Here is a 21812-nt window from a genome sequence, read left to right on the forward strand (position 1 = left end):
GAGGAGCTTATGGCTTCCCTCAAAATTCATTCCTCCTCAACATCAGGAGTTTTCTGCTAAGAGTCAAATACTCAGAGTATAAACACCATATTGCAGAATATATCTTTTGGTAGAAAAATGAAGGAATGTACCTTGACTTGTCAAATGATCTTTTAATTCTTCTTTCCAGGGGGTAATTTATAAGGTACGATTCATACTCTATTTAAAATTTACTCTCTATTTGCCCTAGTGGCTTCTGAGTTAAACGGGATTAGGGATTTTCACCAGCTTGGGACCTGACCTCTGACTTTTGGAGTCCAATTGGACAAACATGAGACCAAAGAAAAGAGAGTTTCAAGTGGGAGGCCTAAGCAAGGCCCATACATCAGAGGAGGGGACTTCTATTCACATAGCGTAGCACAAATTCTATGCTAAGTGACCTCGTTAAAAGATCAGGACCAATCTGGTTTTATGCCCAAACTAGTAGCATCACGTTCACTCCTTTTTATAACCATCACCCATTATGGAAACTGCCCCACCTGGATACCCAGTAAGTGTTTTTCGTGTGTGGGGTTTTTTGTTTGTTTATTTGTTTTTGACGTGGGAATATTTTATACTGCCTAAAATTCAGTTGCTACTGAAATGAATAAAATAGAAAATTAAGGCATCTCATAAGCAAGATCCATGGTAAACAACTATGCTTCTTCCTTGTCAACAGATAAACACACAAACAAAACAAAACTGGTTTCCCATTATTTCCAGGCTGTCTTCACACGTCCCTACAATTGCAAAGGGATCATATGATTGCTATGTGTGGATGTGTGAATCTGTGGATGTGTATTTGTGCTGAGAAAGGAGAGGACAACACATAAATTCGTTTTCTAGTAGCTTAAATATGCTGTTCTACTACCATTTGTTTACAAGTCTGGAAATATTTAAACAAAAGCTGGAAGTTGTCTTGAAGCTTCAGAAGATTATGGTTCATCAGAGTGGCACTATTTTAGGGAATGCTTCTTTTTCTGGAAATTGGCTAACACTTTTTCTCTTTTTTTTCAAAAGTAAAACCGCTCTGTTTCTTCTTTGACACTAAAAGAAGTTATTTTAAAAAAATTAATAAGATTAAGAATTCTAGAAATGGACAACAACCAACTAAATTCTCCTTACCCAGGGATAACCACTACACATATTTAGATGTGTTTCCTTCCTTTTTTAGTGCAGGCATGTATTTCACTGAGTTGATATGTACATGTAGGATAGAGATTTTTTTTACTTATTAATGTATAGTGAATCTTTCCCATATTATATGGTGACATATAGAGCAGTGACACAGAGCCTGGGGTCAGTTGTCAGAGTATTGAGATTTGAATTCAATACACCCCCACTTACTTATATAACTTTGAGGATGTTACTCAGCCTCTCTGTACCTAATTCTGTACATCTATAAACTGTAAATTGGCAGTAATAGTAGGACCTACTTTATAGGTTGTTGTTGTGAGGATTAAATAAAAGTTAGTAAATACAAATTTAAGTGTAAATATAAGTGTAGTAAATATAAGTGCTTTAGAAGAGCACCTGACGTATAACGAGTACTTAATAAATCTTAACTCCCACTTGAACAAGTAGCCTTCGAAATACTTTCACACGGTGACAATATTACATTATGTGGATGCTTTGTAATAGAATTGGCTATTTCATCACCATTATACGTTTAACATTGGTGGTGGTGGGTGGTGTGTTTGTGTAAAAACAACCATCTTGATCTCTTGTGTGTGACTGATTTTTTCCCCTCAGAATGAGTTCTCATGAATGGGATTAGTAAAACCAAGGTCAAAATCTATTTAACATTCTCAATATAAAAATACAAGTTGATTTTTTTTAAACGTTAAACCTTTTGGATTTTTACCAGCAACATATGTGTACTTAATCCACCACACATTTTTGCATGTTAATTTTAACGTATAAATATCTTTACTAATTTATTAGGTATAATATTTAAATGTACTATTTTAATTTTCATAAATTAACTTTTTTTTTCTTATTGAGTTGTTGGAATTCCTTACAGATTAGGGATACTGATAATTTGTTTTATTTGTGTTAATGACTCTTTTTCCAATTTGTTATTTGACCTTTTGTGTCTCCATGGCAAAAATGTTTAGACTGAGAGGTATTAAAATTATTTGCATAGTGAAATTTATCCATCTTTTCTTTTCTGTTTTCTTTCAGTGATTTTACTGTTAGGATGTAATTTTTCACTTTCTCTTAACTAAACAATTTATAAATTTTATTTTTTCTTAATCATTTCATAATTTGCGTTTAACTTTTTAAATTAATTTCTAATTTATCTTGATATAGTGATGTTTTAACTGTTTTCTAAGTTGTCACTTTCCTAGCAGTATTTTACAGTAATCTTTCCGTTTTCCACTAATTTCTTCTATTTCTTTTATCACATTTTGTGTTCTCATAAATGTGGTATTAAGCTACATTTCTTGGCTATCTCTTCAGTTTCAGCTTAATTCTCTTCTTGACGCTTTCTGAAGATATTTGATTCTCTCATCCACATGTTAAAAACTTATCAATAATTTGATTATCAATATATTCAACTTCTAAATTAATTTGTCATTTGGGCATTTTTTGCAGTGCTCAGCTATGCCTTCCAGAACACAGTGTACTGCTACACTTCCCAAACCCAGTCTCGATTCCTTTCTCGGAATGATGATTTCACACATTCAGTCTGGGCTGAGGATTTTACCCCATATTTCACTTGGAACAGAAAGTGAAGTGTAGGGCAAGAAGGGGAAGGGGAGGTGAAAAAGAGCAGCCCCCATCTTCCCATCTTCACCTGCCTGTATGTGTCTGCACATTCACATCTTGTTTTGCCCTTTTACAACTGTCTATCCAAGGCTGACCCCTCCACTAGTAATTTGGATCCCAATCTCACTCACCTACCAAAGATTTTGCTCCTGCAGAGTCTCTTTAATTTCTTTGATCAGAATCTCTTTAGTCATTTTCTCCCTCTCTTCTGGATCATAACCATAAGGATACAAATATGCTCTGATTATCCCATCATAAAAATCCATGTCCATGACTCCACATGCCCTTCAGATACTGACCCATTTTTTTTTTCAGCTTCTCTTCAGAGAAAAAAAATCTCAAAAGGTATGTCTATGTCCACTTTCTTCTCTGCTCATTTTCTATTCGTATTGTAATCCACAGCCAATCAAGCTCTGGTCTCTTTCCATGGACCTGTTCTTCGTCAAAATCATCACTGATGCTCCAAATAAAATGCTAATTTCTGTTCCCTCTTCCTTCAACCATTCAGCAACATTGGCACAGTTGACCACTCCCTTCCTCTTGAAATTGGTTCTTATCTTGGCTTCTAGATACCAACCACTCTTAGCTTTCCTCCTTCCTCCTTTAACTCTTTTCACCTTATGGAATCCCCTTCTCTTTCTGAATTTGGAAGTTCCCCACGGTACTAATGTGAACTTCTTTTTCTTCTCATTCCATAATTTCTTCCTGAATAATTTCATCTAGTTGCATAGGTTTAAAAGCACATGACTGCTTCCATAAACCACAGACTCATATATCTAATTACCTACTTGCTATGTCTAGTAGGAATTTCAACTAAATCCAAAACATAAATCTTGATTAGTCCTCCTGATAATCTGTTCTACCCTCATTCTTTATGATCTAAATCAATAACATCATCCTTTACACAACTGATCAAACTAAAATTTAATTATAAATATTGTTTTCTCTTTTTGCTTTACTGCCCTGTCAAGTAAATCTTGTTGGCTTCATCTATACAGTACACTCCAAATCCATCACACAGTCCAAAACTGTTCCTGCTTTAGGTTCAATTAGTAGCTATTTTCCTAGCCTATGATGTTTTTTCTGTCAAATCTGCTTGGCTTAGTAGGGACGTTAGTAGGTCCCATCTTAAAAATGTTAACTTCTCGAAGAGGTTACCAAGCTAAGTGGCATGAACCTAAAGCGAATAGCATTATCACACGCTGTGTTTTGTCTCCATTGTGCTTATCATTATGTGAAACTTTCTTATTTATACTTTAGTTTACTTGCTTACTCTCTGTCTCCACCTTCCAAAATGAAAGCTCCATGAGAGCATGAACTATGCTATGTGTGTCTCATAGCTTCTTCTCCATAAAATCTAGGAAAGTATATAACAGTCTCTACAATAACAATGTGAAAAAGTGCATGCATGTGTATATCTTCACTGAAGGAAAAGAGGAATATGCTATGTTCTTAGGTGAAAAGATTTAATATTTTAATTTAAATACCTTAACTTTTGCTAAATATTCTATAAATTCACTGTAATAACCATCAAAATTCTAATGGCATTTTGAAAAGTGGGTTTTGGGGCTGGCCTGGTGGCCCAGAGGTCAAGTTCGCATGCTCTGCTTCAGCAGCCTGGGGTTCGCCGGTTGGGATCCCGGGTGCCGACCTATGCACCGCTTATCAAGGCATGCTGTGGCAGGCGAGCCACATATAAAGTAGAGGAAGATGGACACAGATATTAGCTCAGGGGCAACCTTCCTCAGCAAAAAAGAGAAGAATTGGCGGCAGATGTAAGCTCAGGGCTAATCTTCCTCACAAAAAAAAAAAAATGTAGATTTCAACAAACCGAGGAGTAGAAAGCTTATAAACTATCAAGAAAATTGTGAAATAGAAAGAAAATAAAACTTATGCCCTACCAGCTAAAGCTACAGTAATTGAAATGCAGCTAAACAAGTGCAATAATTGACAAATATGCCAATATGTGTATTGAAATTTAGTATATATTGTGGCAGCATTTGAAATTAAGGGAAAAAGAATGACTTAACATGGCTAAATATTTAGAAAAAAAATGTACCATACTATCTCACATACACAAATTCTTGCAAAAAAAAATTGCAGATATTTTAGGGATCCAGTGGTTAAAAACAAAGTCCAGTGTCAGACTGCCTACCTCAGATTCATGTCCCACTTGTTTCCCAGCATTGACATGGGGCCTTCTAATTGAGTTTCAATGAATGGAATGTGAGCAGATGTGATGTGCTCCTTCTAAGCTACAAAACTGTTCAGTGAACAACTTTTGTCTTCATCTCATGGATATTTGCATGCAGGACGACCTTGAAAACGTCAAATGGCAGAGCTCTCCAGCTTGGGCCCATGTATTTGCCACTCCATCCCTCAACTAGAATTTAATGTTTGTAAAAAAATAAACTTCTACCCTCTAAGCCACTGAGATTTCAGATTTATCTGTTAAGAGTTGGGGGTCAGCAAACATGTCCCTGGGGCTACATCTGAACTGCCTGCTTTTACAAATAAAGTTTTATTGTAACACATTTATTTTTGTATTATCTATGACTGTTTTCCTGCTACAGTGGCAGTGGTGGGTAGTTGTGATGGGGACAGTATGGCCCCAAAAGCCTAATGTTTATTATCTGGTCCTTTATAGAAAAAGTTTTCTGATCTTTATGTTAGAGCAACTAGTGTTACCTTATGTAAAGAAAAACTAGAACTAGCACTAGAACATAACACAGAAGACAATTTTTATTACTTTAGGAGTGAGAAAAGCCTGTCTTAGTAAAAACGAAAATCTGTGTACTCCCCCTAGTTTATTCTCTGCCTTCCTGACTCTTGCCCCCACCACACCTTTACCTGGTTACCTCTTTCATCCTTGAGTTTTAACCTAAAAGTCACCTCCTCAGGAAGGCACTCTGTGTGCTTTCTAAAAATCTATAACTATGTGATTTCATTATTCTGTCCTAGTAATTTTTGCAAAGTTCAATACCGAACTGGCAAATTCAACAGCCTTTTACCAAGACATAAAACTCTGAGACATTTGAGAAATCTTTCCTGGAGGGCCTCTCTTCTCACCACTTCTGACACACCCTTTCTCAGTTTCTCCTTCTCTTTCTCTGATTCTGAATGCTCTGGGCTTGACTGGTTATTCTTCATCCACCTTGAAATGTTGGTAACTCCACGGTTCTGTCTTTGATTCTTTCCCGCTGTCTTTCTCCAAAACCTGGTCTCATCCAGGATTGCACATCAGAGTTACCCTGGGATACCTTTGCAGAACATATGTAGTGCCTCCATCTTTGCTCCCCTTATGATCTGAGTAGGACTAGGTACATGCATTTTAATATAACTCTCTCAAGACTGCAAGGCGTACAATTGGTGTTCTGGTTTAAACCTTTGGCATGCATCCTTGGGTGTGTCAAACTTCACTCTCATTTATTTGCAGTAAACTTCTAAATCTATTTCTCCAGTCCATATTTCTCTCTTAAACTCCAGCTTTATTCATCCATTCAAAATGACGTTTCTTGAGCAACAGCAATGGCTAGTCACTTTATTACAATTGATAATACAGAGATCAACAAGCAGTCAGTCTTTACGCCATGGTATTTAAAGTCTAATGGAGGAGTCAGACATTAAGCAAATAATCATACAATTCATTTATGTAAAGGCCATCCCATTGCCTAAAAAGCAGTGTACAATTTTTAGTGTGCGTAAGAATCACCTGGGGCTTGTTACAAATGAGATCGACTGTCCTAATCCATGCTGTACTGAGAAATATTTTCAAACAGCAACTCAGAGACCATTTCAAATCATGATAGCAAAACTGTGGTCTACATTATAAATGTCTTACCACCAAGGCATAAAATGGTGTTCCAGCCTTCCTTTTCTTACCTTCATCCTCATTTTCCATCACTGTCCAATAAATCCCCAATGTTCAGCATTTTTAGAATTACATGATGGGCAAATTCTTTAGGATTGACTTTGAAGCATTTCTCAATCTAGACTCTCTGTCTTACTTTTCAGCTTTATATCTAACTATTTTCCTGATGTTACACATACTTTTAGAAAAATTCTACCATTTTTTGTTCCTTAACTGTGCTTTATTTTAAATTTCAGAAAGTGTTAAATTTAGAGTTTAAGGTCATGTTAGAAATAAACACTAGGAAGACTTTAATTTTTATGTCTATATCCCCAGCTTCTAGACATGTACCTGGGGTATATTATATATAATATATAATGAATATATTATATTCACAATATTTTATATATAATTATATAATATATTATTATATTATATATTATTATGTGTATTCATCAAATGTATTTTGAATATATATTTGATGAATACATGCAAAAATGAAGGAAATGTTCCATTTGCCAGAAATGTAATCTCGTATTTGTGACACTTTTATTTGTTTATTTGGTTCTTGGTTTGTTTTCTTTAGTTATAGTTGTAGGTCTACTCATCCTAATTTCCTTATTAGCTTGTATGGGCTTAGAGAGTAGAGACTGTTTACTTACCTACCTTTCATTCCTTTCCTTCTTCCCTTCATTCCTCCCTTCCTCCCTCTCTCCCTCCCTCCCTTCCTTTCTTTTTATCCCTTTCCTTTTCTTTCTATATTTCTTTCCTGTGTCTAACAAGGTATCTTGCTTTGAATAGGCAATTTGATGAATTTATCTGAGAAAAGATAGGAGAAGAAAAAAAAAGTGGAGGAATGGGATGAAAATGGGAAAAGTTTACAAGAAAATCACTTCTTTCCACATCTCTGAAATTGTCCTCATAACCATAGATCCCCACTTTCAAAAAGATTTTGTAGTCACTCGCCTGAGAGCACATTTGACATCCTTGTTCCTCAGACTATAAATGATGGGGTTCAGCATGGGTGTCACTGCTGAGTAGAACACAGAGATCATTTTATCCCTTTCATTCATTATCTTGGAGTATGGCCTCATGTAGGCAAATATTCCTGACCCATAGAAGAGGACAACGACAATGAGATGGGAGCCACAGGTGGAGAAGACCTTGAGTCTACTCTCGCCAGACTGCATCTGGATCACAGTGGAGATAATATTCCAGTAGGAGACAAGGATCAGGGAGACAGGAGTGAGCAGGATGAGCACACCCATTACAAAGATGGCCATTTCTGTGCTGTAGGTATCTGCTGAAGCCAGCTTCAGGAGGGCAGGAGGTTCACAAAAAAAATGGTTAATAACATTGTTCCCTCGGTACGGCAGATGCAGTGTGAATATGGTGTCCACCAGAGACCCAAGTGCTCCAATGGCCCAAGACCCGATGGCCAGCTGGACACATACCCAATGTGTCATGATAGTGGAGTAGTGCAGGGGCTTGCAGACAGCCACATACCTGTCATAGGACATCACTGCCAGCAGTGCACCCTCTGTACCCCCAACTAGAAGTAAAACAACTAGCTGTATTGAGCATCCAGCAAAGGAAATGGTTTTCCTCTTTGCCAGAAAGTGGACCAGCACCTGGGGGACTGTGGTAGTGGAAAAACAGAGATCAGCAAAGGATAAGTTTCTGAGAAAAAAGTACATGGGTGTGTGGAGCCTGGAGTCTATGTGAGTGAGCACAATAATAAGCAGATTTCCCAACACAGTCAGCACGTAGAGGATCAGAAAAAGGAAGAAGAGCAAGACTTGTATCTGGGGATCTTGCGAAAGGCCCAGGAAGACAAACTCAGTCACAGAGGTTTGGTTTTCTTCTCCCATGAATATTTACTGCTGTTTATATGTCAGCACCAAGAAAAGAAACACATATTGGTCAGTTATAAAAAAATAACTTAGGTGTTATTAATAAAACTGGGCTATTGATTTCTATCTCCTAACAGCTTTCACCTATCAGAAGACAGAGCTCTCTCTTTGCTCAGTAGTTCTGAAAATTGAAAGCGAGTTCTGATTTTCCCTCTCCTTGAATCTTTTGGTAGCACCAAAGGGGCGGTGCTGTCCTGAATCTGCTGTATGACCAAACCTTGACTGGACTGTGCATAGTCCTGAAAAGACTGGAGCAGAGCTCACAGTGCAGCCTTCCATTTATGTAGATTTGGGAAGCAAACAAATGGACGCCACTTAGATTTTTAAGTTAGATTTTTACGCTGCAAACTGTCTGATAACATTTATGAAGGCTGATTTTTTTCATTATTCTATTTACAAAATAATAAAAAAAAAAAAGCACTCTGAACAAGGAAGGGGAACTAAGGGACAATGTAGTAGTCTGTGATCCTGGCCCTTAAATAAATTTTTCTGTCATTTTTCTTCAATCTGAAGAAGGTGCTGGAGAACATCAGTGAAATTAGCTGCCTCATTGGTCATTCTGCACTCAGGAGCATCCTTTAAATGTGCCCTAATCTGTCCACCACACTCTTTTACCTCTCTTCACCAAGGTCCTTTGGCCAAAATAATACTAACTATCATGTGTTGGGCACTCCTCTGGTGCCAGTAATTATTAATAGCTTCTTTACGTTCACTTTTTGTTTTAAATCCTCTTTTTAAGCCCATATGAGATAGTTGTTATTGCCCCCAGTACACAGACGATGAAACAACCCGCAGAGAAATTTTCAAATCAGTTCCCCTAAGCCTTCCCCACTCTTTCTGAATCCTGAAAATCTTTTTTCTAGTCAAAAACTCATTGTAGAGATTCAACTTTTGCCCAATTCTCTTCACTTATTCCCCACATCCACCGCTTAGAAGACAAACCCACAGACCTTCTCCATTTTAAGAGTTTAGAACTAAACCACCATGGCAGAGCTATCTGTAGGCACAAAAATAACAGTCAGGCATATTTTAACAGATATTTTAAAACATTTTTGGGAGGTCTTTCCCAAATGACAATAGAAGGAATTAAAGGAACAAATGTTGAGAAAAGTGATAAAGATTATTTGCAGATAATTTGACTGCGTATCTTTAAAAAAAAATCAAAAAGAGCCAATTCAATCCTGTGATAACTGCAAAGAAATGAGGTCTGGTACAAGATGAGTAATTGAACATTCTCATGTTAAATACCAAAAGTAACCAAGCTGAAATTTTAGTAAAAAAATTCCTTCACAATCGCTAAACTTAACAAAACGTCCACTTAGGAAGCATTCAAGACCTATTAGAAGGCAACTTTGAAACATGATGCCTGAATTAATGAATAGACACTGATTTTATGACTAGAACAATATAGTCTTATAAAGTTATTCATTACCTCTGAATTAATCCATAAATTCCCTGAAATTCCAACCAAGCTCACAGAGGACTTTTATAAGGGAATTTAATAAGCTTATTATAAATTTTATCTAGATGAGTAATTTTGATAGTAAACAAGGTGTGGAAAAGAAAAATGAGGGAGTAGAGAAAACATATCCTACCAAATATAAAATAGATAATAAATTTCCCTTGCTTACTACTAGTGTATACTGAGCAGGTATAAAACATTTGACTGATAAGTATATTATAGAACTGAGGCAGATCCTAGTATGGATGCAATTTAACTTAAAGATGTCATCTTAAATAAGTATATTACTTTACAAAAGGTATGGGACAAGTGCTTATCATTTTAGAACATTATTATGCAGATGTATACATATGTATGTTTATACATACATATACTGTAAGTATAAACAATAATTAATCCCAAATGCATCTAATTTTTTAAAACATTTAAGTTTTCTATGAAATTATGTAGTGTGTTTATTTGTCTATCTATCCATCTTTGTGTGATAAAAGCTTTCCTAACACACACACAATCATAAACAAAAATGCTAACAAACTGGACAACATAAAAATATCAGACTTCTATGTAGTAAATACCACTATAAGTGAAATTTCAAAGTAAAATGAATCTGGGAAAATATTTGCAAAGAATTGAACAGAAATTTTTCATTATTTCTAATACATAAAGACCTCTTAAAAACCAATAATTAAAAACATAATCCATTAGAAGAATGGGGAAAGGATTTAAATACCCCATTCACAAAAAACAAGTAAAACTGAACAATAAACATGAAACAAAAAGATGAATATTAAAACAACAAATAAGATATCATATTTTGCCTTTCAAGTAGAATTTAAAAGAATATAACATCCAGGTTTCGTGATATAGCAAGGTGACTATGATAGATTGTTCAATGAAAGTAAGCCACAAGACTTTATATATGATATCATTTTAATCTTTTAAATGGAGTGTGAATGGATGTGTGTATTTGTGGTATGTGTGTATTTCCATAGGTATGTCTCCTGCAGTGAGAGTCCACTGGTCATGGACTGCTGTCATTTGCAAGGAAACTGCATAGCTCACTGGTTGGAAGTCGGGGTTCTTCAACTAAACTGCAGGGTTTGAATACAGGGCTTTTCTAGGTGATGTGTGACCACAGAAAATTACTAAGCTTTTCTGTGCTGGGCTTTCCTTATCTGTGAAATGGTGATCTAAATAATACATATCTTATAGTATTTATGTAAACATTAAATAAAGCATAAACTATTTAAAGAATCTAGGACAGCAAACAAGCGTAGCTCATAATATTATATAACATCCCATTATAATAATGAGATCGTGACCTGGAATCAACTGCAAGATTAGGAAAATGGCTGTTAAGGACAAAGCGTAGGCATACATGGCTGCTGTATATGATTGGGGAAGAGGCTTATTCCACTATTTTTACTGTTTGCAATATTTTGCTCTCTGTTCATCCTTTATGACCGGAACTGTGTTGCCAGCAAAATTCAATGTCAAGGCCAATTGTAATAGGGGATAATGAGAGGTTTCTAAGTCTGTGGAATGAAGGACAAAGACAAGCATTAGTTTGATTTAATCATGTTATTCTCTCTTTTGTTTGAAACTCTTTTATTATAGATATTTTCAAACACATATAAAAGTAAAGAGAATAGTACAATAAAATCTCAAGTATCTAACAATAAGATTCATATCTGTTAATCAATTTTGATCTATTGATCATTTAATTTATTAGAGTTTGATTGTAATAACAAAATATACTTAAAACTACTTAAAAACTCCTTTATCGTTGAAAGTCTAAAAGATAGATTATTGTCATGTAAGTTTGAAATTAGAACCTAGCCTTTCCCCAAAGTTAAAACTTAAAAAACCAAAATTAAGCATATGTAAGGATTCTTAGGAAAGCTACTGCATCATATCAGGATAGTTTGTATATATGGTTTGTGGATCCAGAGGAAATGGTCTGTTCATGGTGATTATCCCCAGCAAGTGGGATTCTAGTGGGAGCAGGGCAAGCGGCTGAGGGGAGACTTTCATTTTTAATGCCAACCTGTATTGTTTGAGTTATTATACAACTTAGCCTGAATTTTCTACATAAAAAAGAAAATAAAAATTCTTTTAAATAATTGTTTAAAATGAAAACATGAGGGAATAACAATGATGAGACAATATGGAGACAGCACAAATTATAGCAATGAAAATAATATTAGAATAGTGAAAAAAACAGAAAGATAAATCATTGGATCAGAATAGACATTAGAACCAGCAAAGGCTGTGTAAAAATTATGTAAATGCTTCCAATAAGCCAGAAAAGCGCACATTATTCAATAAATCATGCTAGAAAAATTGAGTAAATAGTTGGCAAGCAAATGAAGTTTGCCTACCTCATTCATTATAAAAAAAACATTCCAGAGGGATTAAGGATGTATGTCTGTGTATAACGTAAAGACACACATATACAAAAACCTTAAACATTTAAAAATAAGGTGATTTTTCATTGATCTCCTGGTAGAATTTTATCTGAGCATACCAACAAAAGTATAAACTATGAGAGAAGACACTGATACATTTGACTGCAAAAATACTTTAAATCTCTACACATTTGCTCAAACAACACAATAGCAAGAAAACAAATAACGTGATTAAAAAGTGGGCAAAGGAATTGAATAAACGTTCTCAAAAGAAGACATGCAAATGGGCAACAGATATGTGAAAAGATACTTAACGTCAGTAATCACCAAAGAAACACAAATCAAAACCACAATTATATATCACCTCACACCCATTAGAAGAGCTATTATCAAAAAGACAAAAGATAACAAGTGTTGGTGAGGATGTGGAGAAAAGGAAACCTTTGCACGCTGTTTGTAGGAATGCATTTGGTACACAGATTGTGGAAAACAGTATGGAAGTTCACCTCAAGATTAAAAATACAGCTACCACATGTTCCAGTAGTTCTCATTTCTGGGTATATGTTCAAAGGACATGAAATCTGTATCTTGAAGAGATATCTGGACTCCCTTGTTCATTGCAGCATTGTTCACAATAGCCAAGATAGAGAAACAACTTAAGTGTCTGTCAACGGATGAACGGATAAAGAAACTGTGGTATGCATACTACATATTTTATACATATATAGAATAGAATATTATTCAGCATTAAAAAAGAAGGAAATCTTGCCATTTGCAACAACATGGATGAACCTAGTGAACATCATGTTAACTGAAATAAGTCAGATGCAGAAAGACAAACACTGTATGATCTCACTTATACGTAGAATCTAAAAAAGCTGAACTCATAGAGGCAGAGAGTTGAATGGTGATTACCAGGGACTGGGGGATAAGGAAAATGGGGAAATGTTGGCAAAAGGGAACACAATTTCAATAATGCAGAATGAATAAGTTCTGGAGATCTAATGTACAGCATGGTGACTATAGTTAATAATACTGTATTGTATTCTTGAAAATTGCTAACATAGTAGGTCTCAATTATTCTAACAAAAAAATTGTAACTGTGATGTGATGGATATATTAACTAGCTTGATTGTGGTAATCATTTCAGAATGTGTATGTGTATCAAAACATCACACTGTATACCTGAAATTTTAAAGTTAAAAACATGGAAAAATAACTGTAACATACACAGCAGATCAAGGATTAATATCCTTAGCATAGAAACTCTAATGATAAATTAATGAGAAAATGTTATAAATATTACAGGAGAAAAGCATAAATGTGAACTGACAATTCATAATGAGTAAAATTCAATATCAGTAACTGATATTAATCATAATGAGTAAAATTCAATATCAGTAAAATTAAACAGTGGCAAATAAGATTAGATGCTTTTTTTGGTAATCAAATGGGCATGATTTTTAAAAATGTATAATATTCAATGGTAATGAGATTCTTATTTTGGTTGCAATATAAATTAATAAGATAAATTAATGAGAAAATGTTATAAATATTACAGGAAAAAAGCATAAATGTGAATTGACAATTCATAATGAGTAAAATTCAATATCAGTAAAATTAAACAGTGACAAATAAGATTAGATGCTTTTTTTGGTAATCAAATGGGCATGATTTTTAAAAATGTATAATATTCAATGGTAATGAGATTCTTATTTTGTTGGCAATATAAATTACTAAAACCTGCATGAGGGGTAATTTGTCAATATATAGAAAGTGCATTAAAATGAGCAATATACTTTGATAAAGTAAATTTCAAACATTATTTTGTCATAAATAAATTTAATATTTGGTCAAAAAGTAATATGGCAAAATGAATCTGTGAGGATGTTTATCACAATATCAATTGTAATTATATAGCTTTGAAGAAAGACAAATATTCTTAAACAAATATAGAACATCTAAATGATGAAATACAATGCAACCACTGAAAAAATGTAAAATTATTTTATGACACCAAAAATGTTTGCATTATATTTAAGATAGAAAAGTGGTTATAAAAATATTTTACACTATAATTCTCATATTAAAATTTGTCTCACACGAAGTGTGCATGTGTTGTGTTTTTCTGAGTGATGGGATTATAAGTGACTTTTTCTTTTTATCTTTATGTGATTTTATAGTTTCCAAGTGCTCTATAATAAAAACATTGTTTAGTGATCAGAAAATAAATAATCTTTCACTCAATCCTTTGTAATCTGGAACCCGCCTACTTCTTCACTCTCGTCTCTTGCCTCTTCCTATGTTCTGACTTTATGTTCTGGAACATTATAAATATCCTTTTCTAAAAGCTGCTATTCATTGAGAGGTCCTGCATTAAACTCTTTAGAGTCATTATCTCATTAATCTTTAGAATGACCTTACTCTTTGGTAATATCATCTTTCCATTTTACGTAAATAATGAAACTGAGCCTTAGAATAATCAAGTAAATTTTCAATAACTGGGATTGGAATCCAGGTCCCTGGATCCAAGCTCCATGCTCTTAACCACTTCACATACTGTCTATTTTTCAAAACCTAAAAATGTCAAAATAACAATTAATGTGATAAAGAAGAGCAAGAGTGAAACCAAGCAGACTTCCATTTTGCTGTGCACTGACACGAACACTAGCCTTTCTTGAGACTTATTATTTTCTTGTTTTCTCTGTTTTTCTTAATTTTGCTTTCATCTCTTTAATTTCATTACTAAGTATTCTCAATACTTTTTATTCTAAAGAGAAAAAGGCAGTATAATTTACCATAGCCAAGAGGTGGAAGCAATCCAAGTATCCATCAATGGATGAATGGATACACAAAATGTGATCTATACATACAGAGGAATATTGTTCAGCCTCTAAAAAGGAAATCCTGTCACGTGCCTTAACATGAATGAGCCTTGAAGACATTATGCTAAGTGAAATGAGCCAGTCACCAAAATAGAAATACTGTATGATTCCACTTATATGAGGTGTCTAGAGCAGACAAACTCATAGAGACAAAGTAGGATGGTGATTGCCAGAAGTTAGGGGAAGGGAGAAATGATCAGTTGTTCAATGGGTAGAGAGTTTCAGTTTTGCAAGATGAAAGAGTTCTAGAGATCTGTTACACAACAATGTGAATATAGTCAACACTACTGAAGTGTACACTTAAAAATGGTTAAGATAGAAATTTTTATGTTATTTGGCTTTTTACTACTATTAAAAAAATGATATTTTCCACAGGAGAAGAAAAGTGAGAAAAGCAGCCACAACTTCCCTTGATGGTACCGTCCTTTGTTATCCATTATCTAACTTTTGCTTATGCTTTTATTACCCAATTTATCAAGTACGTGCTCAGCATTTACTACACCTACTTCTTGTCATATCATTGACTCTTCTAATCCTTTCAATCTCATTTTTATTTCCATGACTGTATTGAAACCAAAGACGCTCTTTTATCCAAGCAATAGACTTTTCTCATCCTGTATCCCCTTCAGTCTCTATGGCATTTGGCATAATTTAACCATAAATATTTCTTAAAATCTCTCCTTTCTGTGATTATAGGAGACTGTATCTCACTACTTTCCGTCTTCTCTTCTGCTGTATCTTAATTATGTTCTCTAAACATCCCCAGGTTGTTACTTCTGATTTCTTCTGGTTGTCTACATCCCATATAGGAAAAAGAATTACAAAAAATTGCAAATTATACTACTACAAAATTATGCATCCTTATCTTAGCTTCCTATCATTCTTGCAATTATTTTCAAATTCTCTGAGTGGTCTGTCTTCTGCCAACATATACGTCATAAATTTAGCCTCTTCCACATCTTTTATCCTACTCTTCAGCAAAAAAAAAAAAAATCTGCAGTTCTCCTAAACTTCACATTCCTTCACAGGAGCATTCTGGTCCCTCTGACTTTCACCATCTATTATTTGCTTAGAATCAGTATCAATATAATCGCGTTCTTAAAGTTCTTTACTCAGTGCACAAGGTACAGTTGACTGTTATCTTCACAATGTCCAGGAAAATATTTGTACATATTTCTTTTCATATAGTTGTTACACTGTCTTTTAAGTATTTGATTAAATGTTTGTCTGCCTGGACTGAGTGATTTCTTCAAGATAGTAAAACATATATCATTTATCTCTACTACATACACGTATATCAATATCACCTGACACACACACACATATACATACATATAGAGAGAGGAAGTTTAAAAGCGAGTTTAACGAGTGAATAAATAGACACATGCCAACACTCCATACCAACACGTTAGCACACCAACAGATTCATCTCTCAAGAGAAATTTAAGTGAGAAGAGGGGGCTATGTTGGCTGTTGAGATGTTGACTCTGATCTGGGTTTGGGAAGATCTTGACTGAAAATCCCAGGATTGATCACCAGGTTAAAGAGAGTGAATGAACTGACTGACAGCCACATCTGGATGAAGAAGGATGAGTTCAATGTGACAGGAGCCAAGACACCAGGACCTGTGCTTGCCTGCACATATCAGCATACTCAAACAGCCTTGTGTGGCCATCCAGGGACATCTGACCACACAGAGATCCTGTCTGTATCCTCTGGGGCAGAAGGTTCAGGTTTCATCCCCATCCTGCCTACTCCCAGTGTCCAAACCCAAGTGGCTAAAAGGATTACGGAAGGAATCCCAGAAAGGAGAGCATGGAAAAAGTGAGGGGCAAAGGAGAGTCTGGCAGATTAGCTTTTGGTGTGAAAGGAGAGGCAGTGGGTGTTCACAGCCCTTGCAGTCACTCTAGTATCCCTTGTCTATAGCTTAATCCTCCCCAGAGGAGTTGAAGAAGAGGATTCATGAGGCTATTACTCAGGAGAAGCAGCTAAAAAGAAGAGCACACATTCTCCCTAGAAGCCAGATGGAAAAGAGAGAGGGGCAGGAGAGTGATAGGCAAAGCCCACCCAATGAACGGAATCAAGACTTCAGACTTCCTAAGAGGCTTAATCCCCCGGATAACCCTACTCACTCTCACCTGGAGGACTGGCTTGAGACAAACACAGGACAGGGGGTCAGTGCTGAAGAGAGAAGTTAATGAATGGAGGAAGGTGTTGTTTCTGCAATCTGCTAATCCATTTCCTAATAGGCAGCCTCCTCTGCAGTTTACCAAATAGTCTGAAGGTTGGAACATCATCTGGAATATGAGTCTTATTCTATCCCAAGCCAAAGAGCACCATTTTATTAAAATCTCAGATTCACCAAGCAATCAGTTTAGAGGATTTTTCTGGAAGAAAGTCTTTAAACCTGAGGTCCTAAGGGCTGTTGGAAACAGAGCATTCCCTGGAGAAATCAGTGCTGTTAACTTTTTTAAACCTTTCTACAAGGAGAGAAATACCCTGGGGCATTTTTTTATTGTAATCACAAACTGAAATACTTGAATCTCATCTGATGTCAGTTTCTGTACTACTGTTTCTCAAACCAGTCTAAGGACCTCTGAGGTCTCCAAATTTTCTGTAAGAATTTTAAAATAGAGGTTTCAATAATATGTTCACATAAAAGGCAGCTGATATAAGTATATTCTGCATCATCAGGATGAGGCCCCTGAACTAAGACCTGCCAGGGGATTTCAAAACCCTTGTCTGCAGTTGTACTCGAAATGCTTTAATTGTCTTCTACTAACAGGAAAAAATAAACAACTCTAAACTACAGCTACATGACGCAGCATAAGATGTCATGACTGTTTCAATGAAGGCTTTATTGTAGCTGTAGGGGAGAATTTGATACCCTAAAATGTGTCTCTTTGGCTTGATTATTTTTAAGAACAAAAGACTCAGGAAGAAAATTTGACTTTCCCCCAACTGCCTAACAGAATTTAAGATAGAAGTCCTTTTCCAGAAAGGAGCTATCATCGTAGATAACTATACCATAATATGAACTAGACATGGTAGACAGGGAGGAATCTAGCAAGGCCCATTTGATCAAAGCCCTCTCTATGTCTTACTGTCTTTGTAAGGCACTGCAAATATTTGTTTACCAGACATTTGCCTTTCCATTTCCATTTCTGTGTGAATTACCCTCCTTCCCCTTGAAGTCCAAAACCACTATTCCCAATATTCTCCTTTGTCTTTAGCTGAAGATGGTATTTAAGGTGGTGGCTTGAGCCATTTTGTCAAGTTACTCAGTTTTCCTGGGCTTCTCCTATGTATACATGTTATTAAATTTATTTGATTTTCTCCTGTTATCCTGTCACATATTAATCTAATTTTTAGGCTAGCCAGAAGAACCTGGAAGGGTCGAGGAATATTTCTTCCTCCCTCACATAGCTATTCAAATACAGAAGAGTGGTGTGATAACTAAGTCAGCATATAACACAGGGCCATAAAAACAAATCCAAAAGAGAATTCTTGATTTCCCCACCAAACTTCTTCCTTTTTAAATGTCCCCATTATCCACAGCATTGCTCAGGTCTAAGACTTATCAGGGATACTTTATTCCTCTCTTTTTTCATCTTGTACATCTTACTTACCCACTTGTCTTACCATCTTCCCTTCTTCTCCATTGGCACAATACTAGTTAAGACCACCATCTCTCCCATGGGCTACTGTGATAGAGCTCAATCTTACTGACTGATTTTCTTATTACCTTGCTTGTCCACTTACAGTCCATTCTCCATATACACTCAAAGTGACCTTTTAAAAGCATAATGTAAGGATGAATTTTTATTGAATGTAAAACAAAATCAATAGCCTTTTCAAGACTTCTAAGACTGTAATTGGTGGAATTGTGTCACTCAAAAAGACATATCCACTTGGAACCTCAGAAAGGCACCTTATTTTGAATAAAAGTGAAAAGAATATTTAGTTAATAAATGAATTAGATATTCATTCAATAAATGAACTTATATAAACTGTGCTATTGAAATCAATGTTGTATGGATTGACTTAAAACAAAAGCAACAATTATACACCAGTGACATAATGAAGGATTATTTCCTTTAAAAGCTGAAAAACTAGGGCCGGCCAGGTGTCGCAGTTGTTAAGTGCGCACGTTCCAGTTCGGCGGCCTGGGGTTCGCCAGTTCGGATCCCGAGTGCAGACATGGCACCACTTGGCACGCCAAGCTGTGGTAGGTGTCCCACATATAAAGTAGAGGAAGATGGGCATGGATGTTAACTCAGGGCCAGTCTTCCTCAGCGAAAAGAGGAGGATTGGCAGCGGTTAGCTCAGGAGTAATCTTCCTCCAAAAAACAAAAAATAAAAACCTGAATATTTGCTCTAGAAAAATGGACAGTTCCCAGAATGTGGTGACTTCGGGATCTTGTTAGTTTCTCACATGCTATTAATCGTCTAGCCTTTACTGCACAGTCATTGATAGTCTGGCATCCAATCAGAAGTTTGTGTTTCATTTAAAAATATATGTCAGTATCTGTATTTTCTTACCCTCTTGACTCTACCAGTTTCTTATTGAGGTTAGTTATATGTTTTTATATAAAGCAAAGTGATCCATCCACTTTTTCAGTGATCATTCCAATTATGTGATATGACTTCTCTTATACTAAATAGCAAGCAAAGAGGAAGTGGTAAGGTGAGCTTTTGAATGGTCATGAGGCAACAGTATGTCTAAGGTAGGAGCTGTTATTTATAACATAGCTTCTCAAAGAATCTTTAGTGCAAGACCAATCTTTTGGTTCCCTGCATAGGTGGATGTTAGTCCACGTAATCCTAAAATAATATACATAGCATGTATACAGTGAATCTAGTATTGCTACACATTTATTCTTGCATACAAAATTATTCAATACACAATGCATTCAGTTCAATATGGACATCATCACATAAAATGAACACCTTTGGATACTCAGAACAGGCCATGAACACTGAAGCTGGAGCAGCCAGAAGTGGATGTGGCAAGCTTGACTTTCATCAGGGCTCATTTTCTGGCACGTGTCATCCTTACCTATGATCAGTTTGTTTGTAGATGCCCTAAGAGAAGGTCACGAAGTAAGAGAAGAATTCCCAGTTGAAATTGCTCCCAGTAAAAAAGTGCTCCCATACTCGTCTCACTTCGTGAAAGGAGAGTTTGAGTATGGTTAGCCGCACCATCTTTACATGACAAAATCCCTACAAACGGCTCCAAGGTAGACAGGGTGGAATGAGTCAGGGGATATATGTAAGTCTGGTAAATGAAGTACAAAGAAATGAAGTATGTTTGCGTCATGGGATTTCTGTCAGGAGCTATGAAGAAACATGGGGGGAAATGGGCAGGACAGTGATGGTCCCCAGCTATGTTTTCATGGCTCACAGGCCCTGCAACCAGGGACGGGAATTGGTAGTGTCCCTACATACAAATAAAGCATTGGGTCAATTCCACATAATACCTGGAGTTAGACCTTTAGTTGGGGGTTAGCGAGACGACAACAGTGGATTTTCTGCCATGGGAGGAGCAGTGTTCCTGATAAACATTGGTGAGAAGCTACAGGTAGGTCACCAGTGGTGCCTCTTCTGGAACATAGTAGTAATTAGGAAAGACTAAAGGGCCCATTTCATCTCACAGAAAAATCTCCACCTTCTGGGATTGCTTCTCAAATGTCATCCATTCTCTTCTTCTTCCCAAAAAGAACTTAATGGGTACTGGCACAATCAAATCTGCGAAGAGGGGAAAGCATGTCTGAGGAGGGTCAGTTGTGGTGTATTGGTGTCACAAGGGTTTCTAACCTGATGGTTCTGATGTAGGCAGGTTGCTTTTCAGTTCCAGTTCACTCAAGTTCGCAATTGTCCTTATAGGGTAGCAGTGTGTGACGTTTGAAAGATGTTTGCTGGAATATGAAATCCCACACATTATTGTCTATGCCAACAGCTCTCCCATATGTGGTTGAATTGGCTATAACAGTATGCTGGGACTCCACAGCAAAAAAAACAAAAGAAAAGAAAAGAAAAAAACAAAACTAAAAACAAGATTCCTTATCAGAGTTTCAAGGTAAAAAAAATTGTTGATATTTTCTCACGGGAAATTCTAGATTCTAGCGTACTGACATGTGGTAGAATTCCAAGATCTGTGGGTGGTTGTAGATGATGTGAACCAATAATTCAGTATAAATGAAGATTGTGTTCAATATTGTAAAATATTTATATGATATACTATAAATATAATTTATATATAATATAATAGCAAAAAAGCTGTTATGAGGCAAGCAAATTGCAACCACAGAGAAAAAGATTGAGCAAGATTCAGTAGACAAATTTGAAAACATCCTAGATGTACAAGGGTACTCTACGACCCTTACTGATATATCTGCTTAGAGAGAGTTCAGAGAGAAAGCTGTTAAAGATGTTGAACCACCTTGGAATGTTTTCATCCCCACAATTGTATATCAACATAAATCTCATTGCCTCTGAGAGGCT

The 21812-nt window shown here is 35.8% G+C and overlaps 1 protein-coding gene across 1 annotated transcript; it reads right to left on the reverse strand.

Moving 5' to 3' along the window:
* Positions 1 to 7569: 7569 nt before the first annotated feature.
* Positions 7570 to 8511, reverse strand: LOC103567463 (olfactory receptor 2D3-like). Its single transcript, XM_008544143.2, has one exon. It carries the CDS (start codon positions 8509 to 8511, stop codon positions 7582 to 7584), a length of 930 nt encoding a protein of 309 aa, XP_008542365.1. The 3' UTR covers positions 7570 to 7581.
* Between the last annotated feature and the right edge of the window lie 13301 nt (positions 8512 to 21812).

The sequence above is a fragment of the Equus przewalskii genome, chromosome 6 (assembly GCF_037783145.1).
Source record: "Equus przewalskii isolate Varuska chromosome 6, EquPr2, whole genome shotgun sequence".
NCBI lineage: Eukaryota > Metazoa > Chordata > Mammalia > Perissodactyla > Equidae > Equus > Equus przewalskii.